A 27,274-nucleotide genomic window follows, 5' to 3' on the forward strand; every position below is an offset into this window, starting at 1 on the left:
TTTTTGGTTGGAAGGGAGACTCTTCTTAGTGAAGAATCCAGTTTAGGCTAAAAGTGTTTTCTGCACAGGCTAACCTGTGACCGCACTTTACGCTCATGCATTAAGCCCAGTTTTCCCAGACCGAACTTTACGCTCATGCATTAAGCCCAGTTTTCCCAGACCGCACTTTATGCTCATGCATTAAGCCCAGTTTTCCCAGACCGCACTTTACGCTCATGCATTAAGCCCAGTTTTCCCAGACCGCACTTTACGCTCATGCATTAAGCCCAGTTTTCCCAGACCGCACTTTACGCTCATGCATTAAGCCCAGTTTTCCCAGACCGCACTTTACGCTCATGCATTAAGCCCAGTTTTCCCAGACCGCACTTTACGCTCATGCATTAAGCCCTGTTTTCCCAGACCGCACTTTACGCTCATGCATTAAGCCCTGTTTTCCCAGAGCACGGCTTTTATGAACAACACGGTCTATTATAACAAGATACTTGACAGCTTTATTTTTGAGAATGACCAAAATTATCATGTAAAAACAACAGAATTCGCAATATAAGTAGTCCTTTTTTAACACTGCATGTTATGAAATGGTTTAACATTTTTAATGTCAGAACTACTTTTTTCCATTACTTAAAAAAATATAATTTAAAAAGTTCAACTCAACATAGTGGATACAGTGTCTGCCTAGTGACAGTGTGGTGCTTGCTTGATCCCCAATGTGGATGTCTGCCTAGTGACAGTGTGGTGCTTGCTTGATCCCCAATGTGGATGTCTGCCTAGTGACAGTTTGGTGCTTGCTTGATCCCCAATGTGGATGCGTTCTTTAGATCTTGCTCAAAGACACCAAATACTGGTTCTACAAAGGAAACACACTGTAGACATTTCAATATGCCTTAGGCTTTTAGTTCAATTGAGTTAATATAAATAGGTTTGACCCAAAATGTAATTTATTTTTGCTTTGAAACAGTTGTAGCCCATTACGGAGTTATTTGGATTACTTATCATGTTGTAGGCTATACTTTCTTGATGTATATACTTGCTGTTTGTTTGATGGATGTTGAAGATTCTGCATTAGAACCAGGATGTATATTTGTTTGATATATCAATTGATTTGAAAATTTCAGCTTTGTTGCATTCAAAAGTTTTCAATCTAAAATTGTCGGTTTTCGTGAAAAGGAAGCTATATTTGTATCCAATCATTACTTTCATTTCCCCTACTAAAGCATGTTTGCTTATTAAATGACATAACACTCCATGGTATTAAATTTGCTGTGTTTACAAAATTTTAAAATCAGAAAAAATAGGAGGTTTAATGGCGTCTTTTTTCAATGATTTTAATGTTTTTCAAATTCATTTGGACCAATTTATGTTTGTTTATAGAAAAAAACAGAAGACAGAAAATGCATTTTTTTTCTTATTCTGTTAAGTTTGATCTGCACATAAACCTGGACTCTTCACCAACCAATTTTAAGTCAAGAAGATTCTGTTTTGGTGTAATGGTATTCTACAGTTCAATGTAATGCATAATTTAATACCTCTTACTATACAATTGTTCATGAAGGACAATTTATCTATAACACAAACCAAAATGTATTGCCTTATATATTTAAACTTCATCACTGCATCACAACTGCAAGTATAACGGCCATAAGAAGATGGAACGCATAAGTAAGTAAGTAATATATTCAAACTATGAAAGTATTGTTTTCGTTCTATAACTCTTATTGTCATTCTCAAGTCTGAAAAGGTTTGGTGAACACAGACCCTGTTGTCAAGGCTTTCTCAAGTTTTCTATGTCTCTATAAATACATTTGTGCCATGCTCTGTAAAAAAGGGGTTTTATGCATTGTGTAAAGTGTTGTCCCAGTTTGCATAGGCTAATCAGGGATAACACTTTCTGCTTTTTTGATATTTTTCATTCAAGAAAGCCTCTTCTTTTTAAAAATCAAGTTTATGCAGAAAGTATTGTCCCAGATTAGCCTGTGTATATCTGCACAGGCTAATCTGGGACGATACTTCACGAACATGCATTAAAGCTATTTTTCACAGAGCACTGCTCGTTTATTTGTTTTCAACGCTAACCAGCTACTCTCTACCACATTTTCTACAGGACAGGAACAGTCCAGACGGGGCCAGTGGTAGCTATGACAACCCCCTACTCCACGGCAGTTATGACGAGGCAGAACAGGCTGCATCATTCCAACAGGCCCTCGAAGCATGGCGGACTGGGAAAGCTGCAGGGAACGCGTCTGGGAACGTCGGTTCTAGAGGTGGGAGCAGGCCCGGAACAGATCGTACGGACCGGTCTCAGCGGAGGTCCGTGGTGCGGTACTCACCCGCTCCGACTCCAAGTAAGTGTGGGAATAGCTTAAATTTAAACTTATTTATGTTTGCTTGATTGTTTTGAAAGTCTAAGGTAAAAGGCTTATTAAAAATCTGTGGAGTATAATTCCTGGGTGGAACCAGTACTTTGTGTCAATTTAGGAGATCTAAAGATCACTCTTAAAGTGGGGATCAAACTGTGACCTCATGGTCTCTAGGTGGACATCATATCCACCATGGCAACCATGTCTGCAGGATGGTAGACATGGAATTTATTAAGGTTTGGAGTCCTTAAATTTGCTGTTCTTCCAAGCAAGCCCGATTTCTAATAAGAATGGCATCATGCAAAATTGTTTCTCATGCCATTAGTGTCCAGCGTAGCGCATCTGTACAGACTGGTCAAGAGCTGCACTTTCTGCTAGTGAGACCATGAAACTGTATGTGACTTTATATATGCCAGACTTTGCAATTGCCCAGCATGGTCTGGAGCTATGCTGGCAGCTTGGCATAAGACCCATTTTTGTATGTTCTGGCTCATATAATTTCTTAAGGACAAGATAATGTTACAAGCTTGCCTTTACAAAACTGGAAATCTGAGTAAGTAGGTTTCACAATTTACCACTGCAAGGCTTGTGCTGATTTTACTAGTTTTCATTGAAGTACGCTGATGGTTAAGAACATCGTATTACAAATCTTAATAAAAAAATAATTAAAATAAAATTAAGGATGGCATCGAATACCTATATCGGTATTTGAATATTCGCAAATCCATTCAATCGAATATTCGCATAAAACGGCTGGTTGGATATAACTTCTTTTACTCAGTTTAGTATCCAGTTGGGATATTTAATATAAATTGACACAGAAATACAATTGAATATACAATTGTTGTGTTGAGAAATAGAAAGAAAATGTAGCTTAATTGTAAAAACAAACTTTGGTAAAGCCTATTTAAGCGAAATATATCAGAAAAGAGTGAAACTTGTTCTGTGTTAACTTCCATTCCTTTGTAAGTTATATTTGTATGCTGAATACGAGGCTGTTTGTTAACGTTGCTATCAAATAATTGTATCGCTGTCGGCTAATACTATGACCGATACTGTAATCGGGCACAAATAGAAGAGAAAATTTCATGTTATATCATTTAATTTTTTATTGAAATTTTAAAGTAACGATTGCATGTACATTTTTATAAAGAAACATATCATAAGGCATGCAAAGTACCCCTAATATTCAAGAGCAAATATAAGGAAAAACATCATGTCATAGAATTTTATTTTGCTTTATAGCGTACTTTAATGCCAAAACGACACACTTTTATCATTTTTCGCGCTGAACCATTGATGCACTTTCTTTGCAAAATCAACAAGCACAATACTAACACAAAGTCGTATTTTTCCAAACAAGAATAATGTCATATGTTGTTGCCTAGCCGCCCGATGCCGGTTAGAAACCAAGAAGCCCGTCGTAGGTTACGTAAAGCGAGCCTCAATTTAGCATGGCACGTGCCAAATTTCATATAAACAGAGAAAAAATCGTCAATGGGTTATTCTGGAATAATTATGGGCGGAGCTTATACACTGAAAGCACGCGCTGTAACTAAACAAAACCAAAACATGCCGATACATTTTCCACCAGCGTAATAATCCGGTATTTTATGAATGAAAGTCGGAGATCTGATCGATAGATCAGCTGAAATATAAATTATGCGCAAATTGAGTAATTCACTCATTTTAATGGCTGTTCATACTGTGGCCACAGAAACTTAATTATTATTCGCCATTCAAATGAAGCCGTTAATTGGCACCCCATTGACAAACAACAGTTCGGGGCCTTTCTTAGAGTGTGTATATTGCATTGCGCAACCAACGCTGATACAGGCCGCGTTATCAGTTTGACCAGGTATGTGTATTAACGCACTAATACACATACCTGGTTTGACACTGAGAACGTCACATCAGACATCTTAATCCCAAGTGATTTCGGTAGCCAATTTGTAAGCGGCTCGCAGGTCATTACATATTAAGGCAATTACGTTTGGAAAAAAATGCGAATATGCGAATATCAATTCTACTATTCGAATACTGACCACTCAATCGAATATTCAAATAATTTTGCCATCCCTAAATAAAATACAACAAAAAAGTGAATATTTATTCACTAGTTTTAAAACTTTTTAAGAAAATTAGTCCAATATTATGGCATATTTTTGTCAAAATAGTCAAGTGATATTCTCCACCTGCTGGGTCTTAATGACACCCATATTTATAGGGGCTTGTTGATCAGCAAATATCCATTACCGGTATATCAGAAAAAGAAGATACCAAGAAGATATGATCGTTGTACAATAACTGTTTCACTTATACTATTGTACAGATGGTTTATTTATATTTGTAAAGATGCATTGAAAATAAAACTTAAATTTTTTGTAAACAATGTAATCAATATCAATAACATGATTTCAAAGCCTTTATTTACAAAATTAATTTAGAAAAATATGATGTCAAGAATTTTTTAATGGAATATCTTGAATATACTGGAGACTATAATTATGCCGAGTCCAAAATATGGTGCCAACACTTTTTAAGAAGGATATAATAATATTGAGTTTACTTTGTTCAGCTTTCAATGTGGAGACTTCAACGGGCACTCTTGATAAGCAACAAGAAATCGACATCAAATTCAACACAAGTTCAATGACTTATGCTGAACGTCTCCTACTCAAAAAGCACAGACGGACAGACGTCGAGGCCTTGTTTACGCCGCGAGATGAAGACAAGCAAATGTCTTCCAGGGGTACCTCAAGGGAAACTCCCAGACAGAGTGCAAGGGAGAGAACTTTGCGTGTGGAGGGTCAAAGAGGCCCCCAAAGGGAGACATCCAATCTGTCAATAAAGATTGAGGAATTTAATGATGCTGATTTCGGTAAGTGATGTGATGTTGATTTTGTCATCATTATATCCCAGGAAAAAAATGTGTAGGCATATTGGAGGCATTCTTTTGGTTGGTTGGTTTGTCTGTCAGTCTGCACAAAAAATTAAGTTTGTGATGTAAACTATAATTCCTCAATGTGAGAGTGATTTGCTTGAAACTTCAAATATGTCATCCCCATCAAATGTACATGTGGAATACTTTTGTTTATGCCCAATGAAACTCTCAGTCCTGAGTTTTGTGGTCTTGAAACAACCCATTTTATTGCACAAGTACAAGTATTTTGTATTTTTTTAGGGAACTTCCACAGTTTATAAGCGGTTTAATTAGAAACTTGAAAAATGTCATCACCGTAAAATGTAGATGTGGAATACTTTTTTATGCCAAATTATTCTGTCAGTCCTGAGTTTTGTGCTTATTTCGTAATTTTGTTGAGCAAACTTGCACATTTTACAAGCAGTTAAATCAAAATGTGAGATATGTCATCACCATGAAATAAAGATGTTTGTGGCCCATTATTGCATGCATTGTTCTACTTATTCCAGATTTATGTGCTGTTGAACTTTGCAATAGGATCAAGTCAATTATATTTTTTCTTAAACAAGGGCCTCAGGCCGAAAATACTTATCCACAAAGACAGTTTCAACCTAAACAGGATTTTTGCTTAAAAGAGACTTCCATTTAACAAAAAATACATTTAAATCAGACAGTGTCATCCTTGATAAGCCTATGCAGACTGCACAGGCTTATCTGGAACGACACTTTACATACATGCATTCAACACTGTTTTCCCTGAACGAGGCTCATTTCTGTTTTTCTCCCCTCTAGATGAAGGTGAAAGGGTGGATTTTGATGCTCTTTACCATGCCATTCACCCTGAAGGGTCCCACTCCAATGTGGATCCAGACGCAGTGTCCATAGTGGAGGTGCAGGACAATGTAAGAAAACATTCCAGTCAATATTAAATGGTAAAACATTCCAGTCAATACTAAATGGTAAAACATTCCAGTCAATATTATATGTAAAACATTCCAGGCAATATTATATGGTCAAACATTCCAGTTAATATTATATGGTAAAACATTCCAGTCAATACTAAATGGTAAAACATTCCAGTCAATATTAAATGGTAAAACATTCAAGTCAATATTATATGGTAAAACATTCCAGTCAATATTGTATGGTAAAACATTCCAGTGAATATTAAATGGTAAAACACTCCAGTGATATAAATGGTAAAACATTCCAGTCAATATTATATGGTAAACATTCCAGTCAATATTAAATGGTAAAACATTCCAGTCAATATTATATGATAAAACAATCCAGTCAATATTATATGGTGAAACAATCCAGTGAATAGTATATGGGAAAACATTCCAGTCAATATTATATGGTAAACCAACCCAGTGAATATTATATGGTTTAACAAAGCAATAAATAATATAAGGTAATGCATTGCGATCAATATCATATGTTGAAACATCGCAGCGAATTTTATGTCTTAAAACATATCATTCAATATTATATTTAAAACATAACAGTGAATATCTTATGGTAAAATAATGAAAGTGAATCTAATAAGGTAAAATTGATTCCATTGATTACCATACAGTGTAATATTTTAAGTTAAAATTATACTGTAAAACATTCCATTGAATAATAAATAGTAAAATATTTTAATGAATTAGTAGTGAGTATAAGATTCCATTGAATGCCATACAGTATAACATTCCATTGAATGCCATACATTATAACATTCCAGTGAATACTATACATTATAACATTCTGGTGAATACCATATAGTAAAACATTCCAATTAATACCATACAGTATAACTTTCCAGTGAATAACATACAGTATAACATTCCAGTGAATACCATATAGTATAACATTCCATTGAATACCATACCTTATAACATTTCAGTGAATAACATGCAGTTAAATATGCCAGTGCATACCATAAAGTGTTACATTTAAGTGAATATCATTAGCATAACATTCCAGTGAATACCATATAGTATCACATTCCATTGAATACAATACATTATTACATTCCAGTGAATAACATACTGTATAACATTCTAGTGAATACCATACAGTTACCAGTAACATTCCAATTAATACCATTCGACATGTCTGGTAATTTTAAAAATTATGAAGTGAAAGTTGAATTAGCTGAAACTTACATGTACCTATTAGGTTTTTCAAGAGTGCAAAATGCTGTGATACAATATGGTCATATAAGGGGACAAGTTCAACTGATTGGGATACATGCTCAGTTATTTATGCAACGTCCATTCAGAATATTAACCCTTACAGCGCTGAAACCAAATTTTAAAGGCCTTTGCAAACAGTTTGGATCCAGATGAGACGCCACAAAACGTGGCGTCTCATCAGGATCCAAACTGTTTGCTATTCTGATAGTATTCGTTGAAAAAAATCAAAGAAAATGCTAATTTTAGAAATTCAGCAGACAACATTTTAGCAGATGACAAATTTCCCAGCATGCAAAGGGTTAAAAATATTACAGGATGTTGACGTAGAGCAGACGACAGCCTACAAAATACAGGAAGTGGGAGAAATGGAGGCATGGTCTACTGAATATGAGTAAGTTCCGAGCCATATCTCATTATAAAACATGGTAAATGTAGCCTGGTTCTGGAAACACTGGGCTTAAAACATGTGCGTAAAGTGTCATTCCAGATAAGCCTATGCAGTCTGCATAGGCTAATCAGGTATTACACTGTCTGCTTTTATGGAATTTTCCTTTTTATAAAAGTTTCTTCTGAACAAAACTCCATTTAAGGGGGAAAGTATTGTTCCTTATTAGCCTGTGGGGAATGCAAATGCTTATCTTTGACGACACTTTACACAATGCATAAAGCCCAATTTTTACAGAGCCAGGCTCAATAAAACTGTACCCCTACTAACTACATTCTGTTTTAATTCATCCAGGTAGCTAATATGAAACGTGCAATCTTCTAATGGCATTTGTTAATTTTTATAGACATCCTAATTTATATAGCCTTTTACTAAAAAGGGTTTGATACTTTTCTATCCTCTTGTATTAAGAAATGGCTGTGGTATTTGAAAAATTTATCTTTGTTGGCTGTATCCTTTTATATAATTATTTAATTGGTTTATTGAATAGTTTGTGGATTTTATCTTGTAATTTTTACCATTTCATTTATTTAATTGTTGATATTTGACAAGATCAGTTCTTTATTTTGTAAACTCTTGTAGGATGAAATCAACTCTTAAGTCCTCCTCAAACACAAAATCTCAGTTTGAAGCAAAACCTCCATCAACGGGAAGATCAACCAGACGTAAATCTGGACGAAAATCTTCAGGATCAAGCATTGAGAAGACTGCTCCAATAGGATTCGTTGACGAAATCGCAAACCAAAAGTCAGGGAAAGCAAACCAGAATGATCCAATAATTCTTAGCTCCAAATTAAAAGATATTGAAAACGATATTCGGCAAGTATCCGCCCGGGGCAAAATCAATGAAAAAGAGTCTTTGACAGAGAAGGTGAAAATAAAACCAACTTCTGCATCATCATCAAATTCATCAAGAAGAAAACCAGATTTGAATTTAAAGGAAACTTCAGAAAATTATGAAAAAGTGAAATTATCATCATCAAAAAGTACAAAATCAGACATGCATACAAGTGAAACATTGGATGAAAAACAAAAATTGATATCTCGTCAAAATTCTGCGAAGTCTCGCCCTCAGACGGGATCTCGAGTGACACAGTCTAGAACAGGAAGTCGACAATCATCTCGACCCACATCTAGAATAACCAGTCGACCGGGTTCAAGCAGGGCTGCTTCAAGGATGGAAACGTAAAAAAAAATGTTTTCATTTTTTTTATCAGATTTGTTAAAATCTGTGTTCAGGCTCAGGGTCACAGATAGTTGTCTCTAACAAGCAAAATTGGCATTCTCTGGGCCCATATTTACCAAGCAATTCTTAAAATTAATTTAAATAGTACTGTAAATAATTTTTGTTTTAATTGGAAAACATGTATTGAATAACAGCTTTATTTTTGAGTGAAATGTTGCATTAACCAGCCATGTCCACATAGTTCTTCATGTAGAACGTCCTGTTGATGAGATAATCACCAGTGTAAGTATGTTTATAGATTTAAATGCTTTACATAGTTAAATTAGTCTAAGTCAATTGTTTATTTTTAAGTGCGAGAAATGTTTTTTTTATTTAAGGTCACGGCTTCCAATATTTAAAATTACAGTATATACTGTAAAACCATTAAATTTCGTGTGGTACGAATTTTCGTGGATTTCGTTGTTCCGCTGAACCACAAATTCAAGTACCAACGATTATTTATACATTTTTAATCCGAAATCGGTCCTTTCCGAATGTCATTGCCGACATTCTCTATTGTTTTTGGTTACTGAGATATTTGATTGAGATATGCTAGTTAATAGAATATGTTGTTTTCTTGATAAGTGTTTGGGTAATAATACTTTTTAAATCAAACACGGAATTTAAACTGTACATCAACGATTGTTTTCTTTTACGTGACATCGTCAAATTAACAGTTTGCAGATTAATTACATATGTCAATTAATGCCAATTAAAGTTAAAAGAGACATAACGGATTTCACACTTGTAATTTGGGGACCTTATTACTCAATTGTTACTACTAGGGGACCGATTGAGCAGAGATTGCAAATATTGTCAAAACAACATTGATGGCAATTAGCGAGTGGGGACCCACAAGATCGCCGCTTATTCGCTCTTATCGACAATTATTGGCAACACTTTCATGCTTCATTGCCCATTAATCACAAGCCTTGCTGTCAACACACATTAGCAGATTATTCTTCGTTATTACTCTGGTTGTTTTAAGAAAAGTTTAATTATTATGACTGTCAATATTCCCCAAAAATTTGAAATCCACGAAATTACGTGTCAACGAATTAGTTGTTTTTATTAAACCACGAAATTTCATACGGACGAATGTCTATACGTTTAAAGTACATTAAGCCAGATGCCCTAAAAAATCATGTGACACTGATTTGGTGCAAGACATATTTCTCACTGTATCATATTTTGAGAGAAATAATGCCCTTAAGGAGCCCGAAACTTCATGCTTTATAAAAGTAAACTTATAGACAACAGGAAAACTTTTTTGAGATTTTTCAAAAAGCTAGTTGCTTGGATGCATAACCTTATTTTGAAAAAGACTTGCGTGGACCTAAATCTACTTTCCTAGGGACAAACAGGCAACCACTAAATTCTCTATGTGCATTCAGCACAGGCTGATTATAGACGACTTTTTCAGCTGTAACTGGATTTTCATTAAGAAAAGACTTATTTTAAATGAAGAAACCCTTAAAAACAGAAAGTCTTATATCTGATCAGCCTTTGCAAACTGCACAGGCAAAGCTGGGACAACACTTTTCGCCCATGCATTAAGCCAAGTTTTCCAAGAAAGAAACCCAATTGTTTTAGGCCTGGGCTCCTAACAAAGGCACCAAGTGAGGCCCTCAGCCAGGTGGCACGTATGTCACAGAGTGGGGAACCATACAGGGGTCTGGAGAGCTTCTACATGGTGGGAGTGGAACTGGCGCAGCAGCAGGAGGAAAGGGAGAGAACTCTCACACCCTCCCAGCACAAGAGTAGGGAGGAGAAGATAAAAGTCAGCTACCAGCGTGAGTATTCAGCCATAAAGAATCTGTTAACTCTTTCCCGCTCAGAAGCAAACTGAAAATGGCTATATGCAACCAGCATAAAACCAGAACTGCCTTCAAGTAGCTCACAGGCTGTTCAGGTTTAATGATGTTTGCTGCTCATTAGTATCTTAGGGCTTGAAATAAAGGCTTTGAAACGTGAATCTAGTAAGAAAGGTCTTTGATTTAATATGATTTTTCTAATGGACAACAAACTTGTCTGAAAGGTGCAGGGTTCAATATGTTGACTACATACTATGGTGAGTATAGAGGATTGTTATATATGTAAGAGTGAGTATTGAGTCAAAAAGATTGGTGAAATCTGTTGCATATCCAGCATAAATACAGCACTCGTTCCCCACTCACAGAATACAACTCTCACTCATTCCCCACTCACAGTATACAACTCTCACTCATTCCTCACTCACAGTATACAACTCTCACTCATTTCCCACTCACAGTATACAACTCTCACTCATTCCTCACTCACAGTATACAACTCTCACTCATTCCCCACTCACAGTATACAACATGGCGCCCCGCTCCTGGAGGCCTGAGATGAGTCTACAGGAAGCTGTGCCAGTGGACAGGCTGGAGAATGAGGAAGCAGAGGATGACAGGTCCCACTCTGTGATGGCCTATATTGCGTACAGGTACATGGCCAGTTTGTAAAGATCTTCCATTCTTTTACCCAATTTTGATAATAATATTATGATGAAAATATATGTATACATAGAAATGGTATTTTCTCTGATTGCTTGTGAAATAAAATCTATATTCTACTGAATGTCTTATCATTACCATTCAAACTTGTTAAGATAGGCGTTTATAAACTGCATAGAGATTTTCCTCAGCCATTATTTGCAATAATAGGGAATTATACATGTATTCCAAATCTACGCAATACACGTAATTATACTTTCAACAACAATTTACGTTTTAGATCACACTCTGTTTTAAGTTGAAACAAGAGCTTGTCACAGTAGTGCCAAATACCCACAGAAATGTGTTTGCTTGTATGACAACATTAGTTTTAGAGAGTAGAATAATATTTGTAAAACAAATAAAGGGAGATAATTCAAAAACTATGGATGAAAGAGTTATTGTTCATGTTCACTGCACTTCTCATAGTTGCCATCTGTTTATATTTCTATTTTCAAGTAAATCCCTTCAGTAGATTTTTAGAGTTATGCTCCGGACAAAAATTTACTTTGTAATTAAAAAAGGGAGATAATTCAAAAACTAAGGTAGATAGTGTTATGGTTCTTAGTCACTGCACTTCTCCTACTTGCCATCTGTTTATATTTAAAGTTTCAAGTTAATCCCTTCAGTAAATTTAGCGTTATGCTCCGGATAAAAATTAACTTTGAAATTAAATGAAGGGAGATTATTAAAAAACTAAGGTAGATAGAGTTATGGTTTTTAGTCACTGCACTTCTCCTACTTGCCATCTGTTTATATTTCAAGTTTCAACTAAATTCCTTCAGTAGATTTAGAGTTATGCTCCGGACAAAAATTTACTTTAAAATTGTATAAAAGGGTAGATAATTAAAAAACTAAGGTAGATAGAGTTATGGTTCTTGGTCACTGCACTTCTCCTAGTTGCCATCTGTTTATATTTCAAGTTTCAAGTAAATCCCTTAAGTAGATTTAGAGTTATGCTCCGGACAAAAATTTACTTTGAAGTTATATAAAAGGGGAGTTAATTCAAATACTAAGGTAGATAGAGTTATGGTTCTTGGTCACTGCACTTCTCCTAGTTGCCATCTGTTTATATTCTAAGTTTAAAGTAAATCCATTGAATAGATTTGGAGTTATGCTCCAGACAAAGTTTCGGACGGACGGACAGACGGAGGGACGGAACCAATTACTATATCCCCTCCGGATTTTTTTTTGGCGAGGATAATTGAGATTTAAAGATGCCAGCTGAGTACTGAATATAATGAATCGAATGATAACAATGGAGATTTTGCTTAAAAGATCATTTAACACTGCCCAATACTATTATGCTAAAAAATGTTAAAATACAAACATTCTGCAACTTTTTAGCATCTAAAAATCGTTTCACAATGTCATCTTGTTTTGTTTTACTGATGATCATGAGTCAGAATCTGATTAATTTAGTTTGTGTCAATTTATGCAAGCTATCCCAGAAATCTGCAGCTGTTGTCATCAAACATTTTATTTTGTAGTGCACAGTTCTTTGAGGGTCAGGTACATGCGATTTCATACATACCATAACAAGTACATTGACAAAGCAATACAGTAAATGCTGTTTGAATTAATAAACGTATGGAAGATAATCTAATAATTGAAATTGAAAGAATGACCTTTGAAATGTAAACAAGTTATAAATAAATACATGTGACTTACTTTTCAAACTTAGGTCGATAATGGGCAATTTCAAAATCATGGGAAAAAACATTCTTTCCTTAACTCCGTTCCTCTCAGTTATGTATTGCCCCACATTCACTATCATTTTTGGCTTTTGTCTTTTTTATCTTGCTGAATTGCTAAGAGCAAACATCATGTTCTAATTAATAATAGAATGATTATTCATTAGAAATACATAATGTATCTGATGCTGCCTGAAGCCAATCTCACATTTGCTCTTAAATGTTTGGATATCATCACGGGAAATTTAAATGGACTATATTGTCGCACACAAATTTTGTGTGTGTGAATCTCATTAAATCAATGTTAACAGACCAAAACTAGCGGCACAATTTTGGCTATTGGTTTGAGGAACACTGACTTTTAAAGGAAACATTTACAAATCTTTTACATTTGTTCAACAGGAAATTAAAATTTCGATAAGAATCTATGCAATACATATATTTATACACTGCAATGCTGATATATCGTGGTTGGTGGGGTCCAAAGATCGCCAGAGCGGTATATCCGGCGCGCAATATAACTCGAGAAATTTCTTACTTAATTGAATTGCGGTTAATTTGTCAAATTTCCCTAGTGTTTTCATTTTATATACAGCGCTGCTACATATTTGTATAGTAATAATTGCAAACCAGTTCTACAATAAACATTTTCATAACTACTAGAGCTGTAACGATTCGCCCATCATTAGATTCGATTTGATTTCGATACCAAATGGTCCGATTGGATTTTTTTCGATTCGATTCAAATTTAACTATTTGCTGCTTATTTTGCAAACTATTTCATAATTTGTTTGTCCAGGGCATGATTGTATATGTTTGGTATTTGTTATTAACTTATTATGTTGTACATTTAGATCATTTAAAAGTTTTTAAAATAAAATTTAAAATTTAAAACGCATCATTTTTTATAAGTAACACATTTATTGAACAAAACTTTCTATTGAGGTATTCTTAAATAACATATAATGCACAATGTATCACATCTGAAATATCAACCGAGTGTTTTCTCTTTAAATGTTGCCTCAAATTTGTAGTGCTTCCATATATATGGTAATTTACGTCAACAAAACACGTTTTGACAGTTGCCTTTGCAGCAGAACTTTCTTGAAACCTGAAATGTTCCAATACTTTTTATTTAAATTTTGACGCAGCATCTTTCAGCGCGACTGAAGGAGTCATTTTACCGGCTGATGTAATGCTCAGCATTTTATTCATTCATTCATTGGATGCCATACTGGCTATTGACCAATCACAATACGTATTACAAATGACAAGAAAGTAGATGACGGTTATGGAAAGTAAGGATTAAAATGCGGATCAATCGGTATTGCAGTGAGTCATATCGAAATTGACCATATTGGTATCGAAATCGAATCGGCGACGTTGAACCGGTTTTTCAATGCATCAAATCGAATCGTTACAGCTCTAATAATTCCATATGTATCTGTATTTATCATAAAAACCATAATGTAAATTATATTTTTTATTTTCATTTTCGATCGCTCGCAAATAAGCTAAAAAGAATTCTTGCCATAAAAAACGTATAAAATATACTTGTGCATAGATTTAAATTAACATGTTACATAATTAAACAATAACATTGTAACATAGTTGATCTGATATTACAGTGAGAAGCTTGCCATTATGGCCCGCCTGTGAATACATTTGGAGCACTGCCATTAAATAAAGCTGATGAATAACACGATAACAATAATGCAATGGTTATCTGATTTTGCAGTGAAAATCTTTGTCGGACATAAAGGACCGGCTGATCAGTTGATAACAATGATAACCAAGTAGCATTGATATTACAGTGAGAAGCTTGTGTCAGACATTACTGACCGGCTGATCAGTCGATTTGGAGAGCTGCCATTGGACGAGGATTCCCTATCAGATCAGAGCAGCGGAGGAGCTTACAGGAGTCTGGGGGAGGAGTATAGGACCTTCACACCAAGAAGGTGAGGCTAAAATTAAAAAATTGTGTTAAACTTAAAGCAACTATGTTGGAATGGAGTGTTGTTTTATTTCCATCAAGATGAGGAGATTATTTCAATAAACTATGTGTTTTGGAAAAGCTATACAAATATTAATAGGTAGGATATCTTAAGCTCACTGCCTTCTATTTAGGCAAATAGTGATTGGTCTGACTTTTTTTTCCCCCGTCCTTCCGTCTGTTCAAAACGACATTTTTATGCCCCCGGTAGGGTGGCATATAGCAGTTGAACTGTCTGTCAGTCCGTCCGTCGAAAAACTTTAACATTGGCCATTACTTTTGCAATATTGAAGATAGCAACTTGATATTTGGCATGCATGTGTATCTCATGAAGCTGCACATTTTTAGTGGTGAAAGGTCAACGTCAAGGTCATCCTTCAAGGTCAAAGGTCAAAAAAAAAATCCAAGGGAAGTAACAAGCTTTAAAGGGAGATAATTTCTATTTTATATCATTTGGCAGGTACAGATCATATTCACAAGGGAAGTCATATTTTTAAAAGGATATAATCTAAAACAAATTTTAAGGTCAAGGTCATCCTTCAAGGTCAAACGTAAAAAAATACAATCCAAGGAAATAAGCTATAAAAGATCATTTTTAAACCTGCCAAATGATATATTGAAATTTCAAAGCGGCGCATTAGGGGGCATTGTGTTTCTGACAAACACATCTCTTGTTTGTCTATGCTTTTTACAAAGATTTTAGATGTGCATGGATAATGTCTATAAATATAATCATCATTGTATTTGAACATTATAAACAGTACCTTATAGTAACCTTGACATGGACTTACTTTTGGACTAATTCAGAAAGTCTAAAGTCTTCCTTAATCCAAAATGACCCTTTTGGTCTGACATCAATACCCCTTGCTACAAAATTTTGATATTTATAAATGATCTGAACACTATCAACTAACCCACATCACATGACCTTATTTTTACATTAACATTGACCTACATTTGGATTACTCCCAGTTTTCAGACGCTTAAAAAAATTAATTTGCATGTCCGAAAATGTAAGAAAATAAAGGTGTCCAAAAATGTAAAGACAAAAATTACTGATGATTTAAAATTTAGAGACAATAACATTATGAATTGACGATCAAATGCAGTTATGCAATATTGGTGCAATTTGTATAGCATCAAAGAATAAGAGCATCTACTCTACCACGATGTATTGTATAAATTAATTTCACATTAGCAATGAAGCTAAAGAAAACGGTTTAAACTAAACAATTCTTGTCCTGTATTTCAGTCACAGCCATGGCTCAAGTGTTCAGAATTCACCGAGCATGTCTGGGCGTGGAACCCCTGTTCACATGTTGCGATCCCAGGCCCGTGAACCCCAGTCCGCCAGAAAGGATTCGTTGCCCACGCAGAAATCCCTGCGTGATCCTGAAATATCCCAGCTAGATCTGCCATTATCCCAGCGTGACCCACCAGTATCCCAGAGGGGGCAAGCTTCACAGAGGGATAAACAATCATCCAAAAGGGACGAGCCAGTTTCTAATAGGGATCTGAACAGGACCTCCCAAAATGGTCCAAAATTATCACAAAGGGGTCAATCATCAACCCAGTCAACCCAAAATGACATTGATCCAAAGATGAGACAATCTCAAAACCAGGCCCTATTGAGTTCTCGGACCCCTAGGGTGTCAGGGTCAAGGGCGCGAACCCCAGGTCTGCATAAATCCCAGGGGGAGGTGGTTACACCAAGGAGATCACAAACCTTTCATGGGGAGCCTGAGCGGCCAGTATCTAGGGCCATTGGTGAGTCTCCCTCCATATTATAAAAAAAATGCTTTTGAGGTAGTGTGTGCAAAACTGGTGAATTAACAGTTTTTTTTTATAAAGGTTAGAATGATGATAGTGGTGTTCATGATACTTAAGAAATTGGTGATAAAAAGTATTTTTAATTTATATTTATAAAGGTTCAACTTACAGAGCTAAATTTGGAAATGTAATCACTGTTCCATTTTTATTTTTTTTCAAAACCTTCAAATTTTAGGCAGTAATTTTGGGAAAATATAATATTATGCTTTTTAACCAGGTTTTCCGGAGGAAAAGTTCGAATATGGGTCATGCCGGGTTAAAAACTAGGTCACGGGGATGAAAAATAGATTGATTTTGAAACAAGGGGGGTAACTGTGATGAACAATCAGTACCAATGCACATTTTCAGTTGTAGTTGTCTCCCTTTATCAGACTTTTTTTTAATTATTAAAAACCTGGTTTTGTGACAATTTTGTCCCTTGTTGAGATTGGGAATGGTGCCAAGTTTTGTCCACAAATTTGACTAAAATAAAACATTGGATGACCATGGGAATGATTATGAGCAAGAATGGGAAGAGAGTGTGACAAGAACATGATTATATTGAGAACCTAAATTTTAGTGATGGATGGCGCAGACCTCAGCGTGTTTGATGCAGTTGGAGAGGAGACCACGCAGAACAGAGAGGATGAGGAAACGCTGGATCAGCTCGAGTGGGAACTTGCCTCACAGTCTGGCAGACTCACTGGTGAGTGTTTTGCTGATATTAAACATGTCTCATTTTGGGAAAACTGGGTTTAATGCATGTGTGTAAAATGTCATCCCAGATTAGCCTGTGCAGTCTGCAAACGCTTATCAGGGATAACACTTTCTGCTTTTATGGAGTTTTTTGTTTTAAGGAAGTCTCGTCTATACCAAAAATCCATGTTTTCGCGGAAAGTGTCATTAAAGATTAACCTGTGCAGTCAGCACAGGCTAATATGGAACATCACTTTACGCTAAGGCATTAAGCCCAGTTTTCCAGTAGCAAGGCTCATACTTTTGTATCTAATTCGGCTAGTTAAGTTGGTATGGAGCTGGTCTACAAATCTGAGGCACAGTCACATAACTTCAGTTTTGATTGGTCATGAAATTATTTCTATGGCCATCCTATCCCTATCTTTGATGCAAGTAGGAAAGTTGTCAGATACTGGCATAGGTCTATGTACTGTGAAACCATTTATTTTCGCCAGTACAAATTTGTTGTCATTTTTATAAAAATGACATTTTTGTCAGCACTTAAATTTGCCAATTCCTGACTTTTAAAAAAAATAATAAAAGAATGCTTAATCAGTCAATATCCGATTTTTTTGTCAGAAATATATCGCGGTTGCGATAAAAATCGTAGTGGGGAAAGATGGAGGACACTTGAGAGTCACTTCAGGAGCTGGGGCCTGTTTGTCACATGTCAATATACTAGTCTTTTGTTATCAGGTGATCAGTTTTTGGCCCCCATTAGTGTATGATTATTATGTTTAGCGGATTAGTGGGACCGAATAACCATTAACGAGTGTTTTAAAACAGTGAAGCCAATGGCCAATTGGTCTTTTTTATTTATTATCATGGCCAAGCTACCCCGGTAATGAAAATCTTTACTTTATCGGCGCAAATTAGAGAAGGTGCGAAAATTATTGGTTAAAGGGACTGTCAACCACGACGACGAAGAAAAGAAAAGTTGTAAAATACAGTATTTTTTTACAATTATTAGTTAATATTCATTAAAATATCACGACTGGTATAATACATAATATACTGAAAATATGAACTGTTTTCAAGTAATGTAATATACCAGTCGTGATATTTTAATCAATTTAAACTAATAATTGTAAAAAGATACGGTATTTTAGAACTTTTCTTTTTTCGCCATTTGTGGTTGACAGTCCCTTTAAAATTAGTGTTAGCAAACTATTTGGTCAGTTTTCAATAAAGTTTTAAGAGTTTTACATTGTAAATATTTGATCACATTAAGTACAATAATTTTCTGAAGTGTGAAATTAACAGTGCATTATGGGAAAGTGGTTTCATAGGGCACAGTTCAGATTTAATTGTAACAACCATGGACGAATGCGTTTAAATTAGATTGAATGCAATGGGATACAAAGGAATATTTTATTGCATCATTATCAGTCATTCGAAAAACGTGCTATCCGGGGATTTCCTGAAAATCGCACAAAAATAACAATGAATTTCTGTAAACAATTACCCTACGTTTGGATGGAACTAATCGCCATGAATGCTAATTTCTCTTTACCTGTTACGTTTTCAATTGCTACAAGTAACAATGATTTGAAACATGTATCGTAAAACTGGTCAAAGCTTTCGATGATTAAATACATCGATAGCCCAAAAACGAAGCACAAGCTATTTTAACGCCTTTTTGTAGCAAACAACCAAACACAAATCAATATGTTCTGTATTTATTTGTAATCAATTCAGAGAATGTATATAAGTCAGGTGTTGATCACACATCATCATCTTTTAATTTTGTTTAATATTGTCTTTGATCCGGATCCGCTGCATGGAGGCTGTATTATCTGCAACACCACTGAAAAACACAATATACACAATGGGTAATAAAGTTGTTAACAATTAGCGCTAATCATGACTATTCTACCAAAACGAAGTCAACGCAGTCGTTACAGCTGTACTGCACTCACGTTTTAGTGCAATGGCACGTGTATGTCAAGTACACTGTGTAATCTACACCATTTGTGTCAAAACCGGATTTATCTTGATTATGAAACAGACAGAGTATGTATGCGTGGATTACGTTGGATTTTAGTGCCTCATGTCTTTGATAATTCAGTCTTAATTTTTTAAATATGGGACATAATTGTTCGTTAGGATCTTGAATTCGTCAATAGGTCGACTGATGTAATATACGAAAATTAATGCCTGACAATTAATAATGGTTTCACAGTAAATTGTACTCGTAAACCAGCTGACCAAGGAAAAGTGTTAGTTGGTAAACTGATGGTCAGATACGACTGAAATACTGTTGAAAACTTTAAAATCAGAACAAACAAATAAAAAATTAATTTCGACAGTTATGATCATTCACTCACCAAACTGGATGAAAACGTATAACAGCAAAATGATTAAACTTTTCTTACTGATAATGCACAGGAACTCTGTAGTTAGGGCCCTTGATTAATATTAAATTGCCTTTTTTTGGCATGTTTCAACAGCTTGCAGCCACAAGTTCCACAAAATTAGGTATTATCAAGATTTCTGTTCATACATGCCTCGTTGAAAATCATTTTGTGCAAATGGACATTATTATTTTTAATTTAATGCTACACTGCCATTCTAGATTAGTCTGCCCAGGCTAATCGAGGACAACACTTTCTGCATTTATGGCATTTTTTAAGTAAAAGAAGTCTTTTCTAAAGGCAAATCCAGTCGCGCGAAAGAATTACATCGATATCTCCAGGGTCAAGGTCACAATTTGAGTTTGAAGGTCAAAAATGGCCATAAATGAGCTTGTCCGGGCCATAACTTTGTCGTTCATTGTCAGATTTTAAAATCATTTGGCACATTTGTTCACCATCATTAGACGGTGTGTTGCGGGAAAGAATTACGTTGATATCTCCAAGGTCAAGGTCACAATTTGAGTTTGAAGGTCATAAATGGTCATAAATGAGCTTGTCCGTCCATAACTTTGTCGTTCATTGTCAAATTTTAAAATCATTTGGCACATTTGTTCACCATCATTAGAGGGTGTGTTGCGCGAAAGAATTACGTCGATATCTCCAAGGTCAAGATCACAATTTGAGTTTGAAGGTCATAAAAGGCCATAAATGAGCTTGTCCGGGCCATTACTTTGTGATTCATTGTGAGATTTTAAATCATTTGGCACATTTGTTCACCATCATTAGACGTTGTGTCGCGCGAAAGAATCACGTCGATATCTTCAAGGTCAATGTCACAATTTGAGTATGAAGGTAAAAAATGGCCATAAATGAGCTTGTCTGGGCCATTACTATGTCATGCATTGTGACATTTTAAAATCATTTGGCACATTTGTTCACCATTATTGGACGGTATTTCGCACGAAAAAATTACGTCAATATCTCCAAGGTCAAGGTCGCCACAACTAAAAATAGATTGATTTTGAAACAACTATTTACTATGAACAAACAGTAACAATGCACATTTTGATTTTGAGTTGTCTCTTTTTATCAGACTTTTTTTATGCCCTCCTTCAAAGAAGAGGGGGTATATTGTTTTGCACATGTCAGTCGGTCCGTCAGTCGGTCCGTCCACCAGATGGTTTCCAGATGATAACTCAAGAACGCTTAGGCCAAGGATCATGAAACTTCATAGGTACATTGATCATGACTGGAAGATGACCCCTATTGATTTTCAGGTCACTAGGTCAAAGGTCAAGGTCACAGTGACTTGAAATAGTAAAATGGTTTCCGGATGATAACTCAAGAACGCTTAGGCCTAGGATCATGAAACTTCATAGGTACATTGATCATGATTCGTCGGTCGGTCCGTCCACCAGATGGTTTCCGGATAACTCAAGAACGCTTAGGCCAAGGATCATGAAACTTCATAGGTACATTGATCATGACTGGCAGATGACCCCTATTGATTTTCAGGTCACTAGGTCAAAGTCACAGTGACTTGAAATAGTAAAATGGTTTCCGGATGATAACTCAAGAACGCTTAGGCCTAGGATCATGAAACATCATAGGTACATTGATCATGACTGGCAGATGACCCCTATTGATTTTCAGGTCATTAGGTCAAAGGTCAAGGTCACAGTGACTTGAAACAGTAAAATGGTTTCCCGATGATAACTCAAGAATGCTTACGTCTAGGATCATGAAACTTCATAGGAACTTTGATCATGACTGGCAGATGACCCCTTTTGATTTTCAGGTCATTAGGTCAAAGGTCAAGGTCACAGTGACTTGAAACAGTAAAATGGTTTCCGGATGATAACTCAGAAATGCTTACGTCTAGGATCATGAAACTTCATAGGAACTTTGATCATGACTGGCAGATGACCTCTATTGATTTTCAGGTCACTAGGTCAAAGGTCAAGGACACAGTGACAAAAAACGTTTTCACACAATGGATTCCACTTCAACTGACAGCCAATATGGGGGGCATGCATGTTTTACAAACAGCCCTTGTTTTCTAATTGAAATCAAGGTCAATTTTACACAAGGGGGTTAACAATACACATTTTGAATTGTCTCCCTTTATCAGACTTTTTTCAACTGAAAACCTGGTTTTGTGACAATTTTGTCCCTTGTTCCATAATGTGGCTCATTAAACCATGTACTTCATTTTCATTTCACCCAGTTTTCCAAGAAAGCAGCGTATTTAAGTAATCATGTGCTACATTTTCAGAGGACGCCCATATTTGCTACATTTTTCATTTCACTCAGTTGTCAAGGATAAGCTTATTTAACCATGTGCTGCATTTTTAGAGGACGGCAAAATATCTTTTATGGAGTATCAGATTCTAAACAACTTGCCTTTAAACTATGCATTAAGGCCAGTTTTCCCATAACGCAGCTGATTAAAGCATGTGCTGCTGTTTTAGAGGACGGCAAGATATCTCGTATGGAGATGCCTGATGACTCTGAGTTCTCAGACGACTCCATCTCCAGCCTGGAGAGTTTCCGCTCGCGCAGTCGACTGGGGCAGGACCAGGGATACGATATAAACGCAAAGCTGAGGTGAGACATCTGGGAAGTGCTGAGTTGTTATATGGAAGTGCTGTGCAAAATTGGGGTTTAATGCGTTTGTGTAAACTGTCATCTCGGATTAGCCTGTGCACAGGCTAGTCAGGGTCAACACTTTCAGCTTACACTGGATTTTTGCCCAGAACTGATTCCCTTTTAACAAACAAATCCATTAAAGCCTTAGTCTCGTCACTGATCAGCCTGTGCCGACTCCACAGGCTTTTTCTGGGATGACACTACCCACATGCATTAAGCTCAGCTTTCCCAAAAAAGGGCTCATTTATTAGTGTTTATTGGTTGCTTTTGCTTATCATTTTCAATTCAGTGAAAAATATTAAGTCTTGTTTAGAGATAATTAGGGAAAAACTTCTTGTTACTATCCATTTGCCTTTTTTTAGTTGATTGACCAAGACTCAATACAGCTTTATTGGCACGACATGTTATCTGCATTGATTGTGTTTAATTACCAGTAGACTTAGATATGCAGACAAAATAAACTTCTTAATTTTATATGTGTGTTTGTTTTGCATTTAGTTGAATCAACATGCTTAAATGCATTTAAAGTGTGCTTGAATGAATTTTTTTACATACATATCTAATTAACTTAACTACTTTTACTAAGTCAATAAGTTATTTCATTCAACTCATGCTTATGGTATTGCCTAATCAAACATCCTCATTCAGCAGTATGCTTCACAATAATTTTTATGCCCCCCTTCGAAGAAGAGGGGGTATATTGCTTTGCTCATGTCGGTCGGTCCGTCCACCAGGTGGTTGTCAGACGATAACTCAAGAACGCTTGGGCCTAGGATCATGAAACTTCATAGGTACATTGATCATGACTCGCAGATGACCTCTATTGATTTTGAGGTCACTAGGTCAAAGGTCAAGGTCACGGTGACCTGAAATAGTAAAATGGTTTCCGGATGATAACTCAAGAATGCATACGCCTAGGATCATGAAACTTCATGGGTAGATTGATCATGAATCGCAGATGACCCCTATTGATTTTGAGGTCACTAGGTCAAAGGTCAAGGTCTCGGTGACCCGAAATAGTAAAATGGTTTTCGGATGATAACTCAAGAATGCATATGCCTAGGATCATGAAACTTCACAGGTAGATTGATCATGACTCGCAGATGACCCCTATTGATTTTGAGGTCACAAGGTCAAAGGTCAAGGTCACAGTGACCCGAAATAGTAATATGATTTTCGGATGATAACTCAAGAAGGCTTTTGCCTAGGATCATGACACTATATAGGTACATTAATCGTGACTCGCAGATGACCCCTATTGATTTTTAAGTCACTAGGTCAAAGGTCAAGGTCACAGTGACAAAAAACGTATTCACACGATGGCTGCCACTACAACGGACAGCCCATATGGGGGGCATGCATGTTTTACAAACAGCCCTTGTTATTTTTCAATCTTTGCTTCTCTTAATTTGGGTTTCCGCCTTCTTTTTTTTCCAGACAAGACGAGTTAGAAGAAGATGATGATGGAACAGACGATGAAAATGATGTCAAAAATCTGTTTTGAACAAACAGTTCCAGAATTAGTACCAGCTTTAAACAGTAGAAATGGGACATATGAAGCACAAAAGATTCAGGAAAACATATAAAATGTTTGTTTTCACATACATTTCCAAAGAGTAGAGAGTTTGGGCATACATTGTTTTTATTATCTGTTGTTTACTAATACAAGTGATTCAAAGGATATTCCATGACTTGAAATTGACTGCTGCTTTGCTTTATGTGCAAACTTTTATTCATTTTGGATATGAAGTCCTGTACGAGAATGTGTTCACCGAGAGTATGCTCCTACATTGTGTTAATGAAAAAATTTGTAGCAATGAAAATCTCTGTATAAAAGTGACAATTTTACCAAGGGTAACGAATGCTTCATTGAATGAAGAAAATGTGACTGACTAAGACAATTCATTATTTTACATTAAACAAATAGTAGCTAGTCATATACTTCTGGTATTTGGATTTTTTATTGATTTAAAAATGTCCATGCAAAGTGAATGCCAATTAGTTTTGTGTTTGCTAGAATATCAGTGGATTTGATTGTTTTACTCTTTAAGGATAAGACTTTGTGATTTGATCATCTGTTGCTTAAATGAATGACATGTTCATCTTATTTTCTGAATATCTCAGCCGTATTGCAAAACTTCAAAACGTAAATATTTGTGTTCGTTATTTTCATTATTTATAATCTTGTCATGCATGTGGTATAACTATTTATTTAAACAATTATACAAGTATTTATTGCAGTAAAATTATATATTTACGTTTCGTTTCCAAATAAATCTATACATAATGGATATCTGTTGTTCAGTGTTTATTGTTTTTATTTTTATAAGACTCTTGATGTTGTTATTTAACTTATGCTGGGGCTTACAGGTTTTTTGGAAGAACTTTTGTTAGTGTTGCATGTTAACTACTGATAGGATGGGTTTTTCCTAAGTTTTGGGTCACTTGTTAATCTGAATAACAACTACGAGTCTTCACAGCATTGTCGGAGTATATGTATATGTCTATAAATAAAGCAAGGAGATTTATGATTTTCATGTGTATTTAAAGAATTTCAGAAGATCTCATTGGGTGTAAAATTATTAATATAATACTTAATGATAACACTTTATCTATGACTAGTACAAACAATACATTTCTACTTACAGTCATGGTCAAACCGAGGTCTGATTATAATAGCGTTTTGGGAAATGTCACAACTATTAAAGCATTAAATGTTACAGCAAGCGTTGATGCTGCTAGAAACAAGAGCACTGCATAATGGGTGCAAACGCTCGGCTGCGAAAGCTTGTCAGAATCTTTTTTTTTTAGAGGTCACGGTGACCTTGACCTTTGACCCAGTGACCCAAAATTGGGTGTGGCGTGTAGAGCTCATCAAGGTGCGTCTACTTATGAAGTTTCAAAGTTGTAGGTGGAAGCACTTTGATTTTAGAGCCAATGTTAAGGTTTTAGCACGACGCCTAAGGCTGACGACGAGCTGGCTATGACAATACCTCAGGTTTTTCCGAAAACAGCCAAGCTAAAAATGGGTGTGGCGTGTAGAAATGGGGAAGGTGAATGTACATATGAAGTTTTAAAGTTGTAGGTGGAAGCACTTTTATTGTAGAGGCTATGTTAAAGTTTTATATTAGAGGTCACAGATACTTTGACCTAGTGACCCAAAAATGGGTGTGGCGTGTAGAACTCATCAAGGTGCATCTACATATGAAGTTTCAAAGTTGTAGGTGGAAGCACTTCGATTTTAGAGCCTATGTTAAAGTTTTATATTAGAGGTCACAGTGACCTTGACCTAGTGACCCAAAAATGGGTGTGGCATGTAGAACTCATCAAGGTACATCTACATATGAAGTTTCAAAGTTGTAGGTGGAAGCACTTTGATTTTAGAGCGAATGTTAAGGTTTTAGCACGACGCCTTCGGCGGACGGCTGATGTCGGATGGCGGAGGACGAGCTGGCTATGACAATACCTCGGGTTCTCCGAAAACAGCCGAGCTAAAAACTACTTTAAAAGTTAAATTTAGTTATGCAAGAAGTAGCCCATTTTTATAATCTTCAGCCTAAGAAAGGTCAAAGGTGCACAAAACCCAGTTTTTCAAGAACAGGGCTCATTTATAAGACCTGTCCTGCACAGACTGACGGATGGGCAGAACAACGGCTTTATACCTCCCTAAACATGATAGCAGGGTATAGCATTCTGCATAAGACTGCATATGCCGACAATGTATACAAGGAGTAGACATTTCATAAGAAATTGGAAAATGGTTCACAAGCATCAGTCAACTAAATCCCAAATTAAAAATTTAATAATCTAAATTGTATTTTAATCCAGTCTAGTTTGTATGCTCCCCCAAAATTTATTTTGTGGGGAACATATAGTCGCCGCTTCATTTGTCTGTCTATGTTTCTGTTCGTGCACTTTTTTTCCGGGCTATTTCTCAGCAAATAATGACCGGAATTCAATGAAACTTTATGGGAAGCTTCACTACCAAGAGGAGATGTGCATATTATCAGCGGGTTCTGGTCGGATGATTTTTCACAGAATTATGGCCCTTATGATTTTTCACAGAGTTATGGCCCTTTGAAATTTTCCATTAACTGTACATATAGTTCAATTCTTGTCCGGGCTATTTCTCAGCAACTAATGACCGGAATTCAATGAAACTGTATGGGAAGCTTCACTACCAAGAGGAGATGTGCATATTATCAGCGGGTTCTGGTCGGATGATTGTTCACAGAGTTATGGCCCTTTGAAATTTTTCATTGTACATATAGTGCAATTCTTGTCCGAGCTATTTCTCAGCAACTTATCATAGGAATTCAATGAAACTTTATGGGAAGCTTCACTACCAACATGAGATGTACATATTATCAGCCGGTTATTGTTGGATGATTTTT

General features: G+C 35.9%; 1 protein-coding gene across 3 annotated transcripts in view; it reads left to right on the forward strand.

The window, feature by feature from the left end:
* LOC127834740 (zinc finger B-box domain-containing protein 1-like) overlaps nucleotides 1-25,171 on the forward strand; it is a 45,538-nt gene extending 20,367 nt beyond the window's left edge. For all 3 annotated transcript variants that reach the window (XM_052360772.1, XM_052360771.1, XM_052360773.1), the window contains exons 10-21: nucleotides 2,102-2,342; nucleotides 4,936-5,238; nucleotides 6,073-6,182; nucleotides 7,778-7,854; nucleotides 8,491-9,093; nucleotides 10,727-10,926; nucleotides 11,468-11,597; nucleotides 15,155-15,298; nucleotides 16,586-17,100; nucleotides 17,723-17,848; nucleotides 22,703-22,838; nucleotides 24,318-25,171. In XM_052360772.1, coding sequence (XP_052216732.1) covers nucleotides 2,102-2,342; nucleotides 4,936-5,238; nucleotides 6,073-6,182; nucleotides 7,778-7,854; nucleotides 8,491-9,093; nucleotides 10,727-10,926; nucleotides 11,468-11,597; nucleotides 15,155-15,298; nucleotides 16,586-17,100; nucleotides 17,723-17,848; nucleotides 22,703-22,838; nucleotides 24,318-24,384 — 2,652 coding nt within the window. In that variant the 3' untranslated portion in view covers nucleotides 24,385-25,171. The remainder of the gene's footprint in view (nucleotides 1-2,101; nucleotides 2,343-4,935; nucleotides 5,239-6,072; nucleotides 6,183-7,777; nucleotides 7,855-8,490; nucleotides 9,094-10,726; nucleotides 10,927-11,467; nucleotides 11,598-15,154; nucleotides 15,299-16,585; nucleotides 17,101-17,722; nucleotides 17,849-22,702; nucleotides 22,839-24,317) is intronic.
* Nucleotides 25,172-27,274: the final 2,103 nt, after the last annotated feature.

Source organism: Dreissena polymorpha, chromosome 6 (assembly GCF_020536995.1).
Source record: "Dreissena polymorpha isolate Duluth1 chromosome 6, UMN_Dpol_1.0, whole genome shotgun sequence".
NCBI classification, from domain to species: domain Eukaryota; kingdom Metazoa; phylum Mollusca; class Bivalvia; order Myida; family Dreissenidae; genus Dreissena; species Dreissena polymorpha.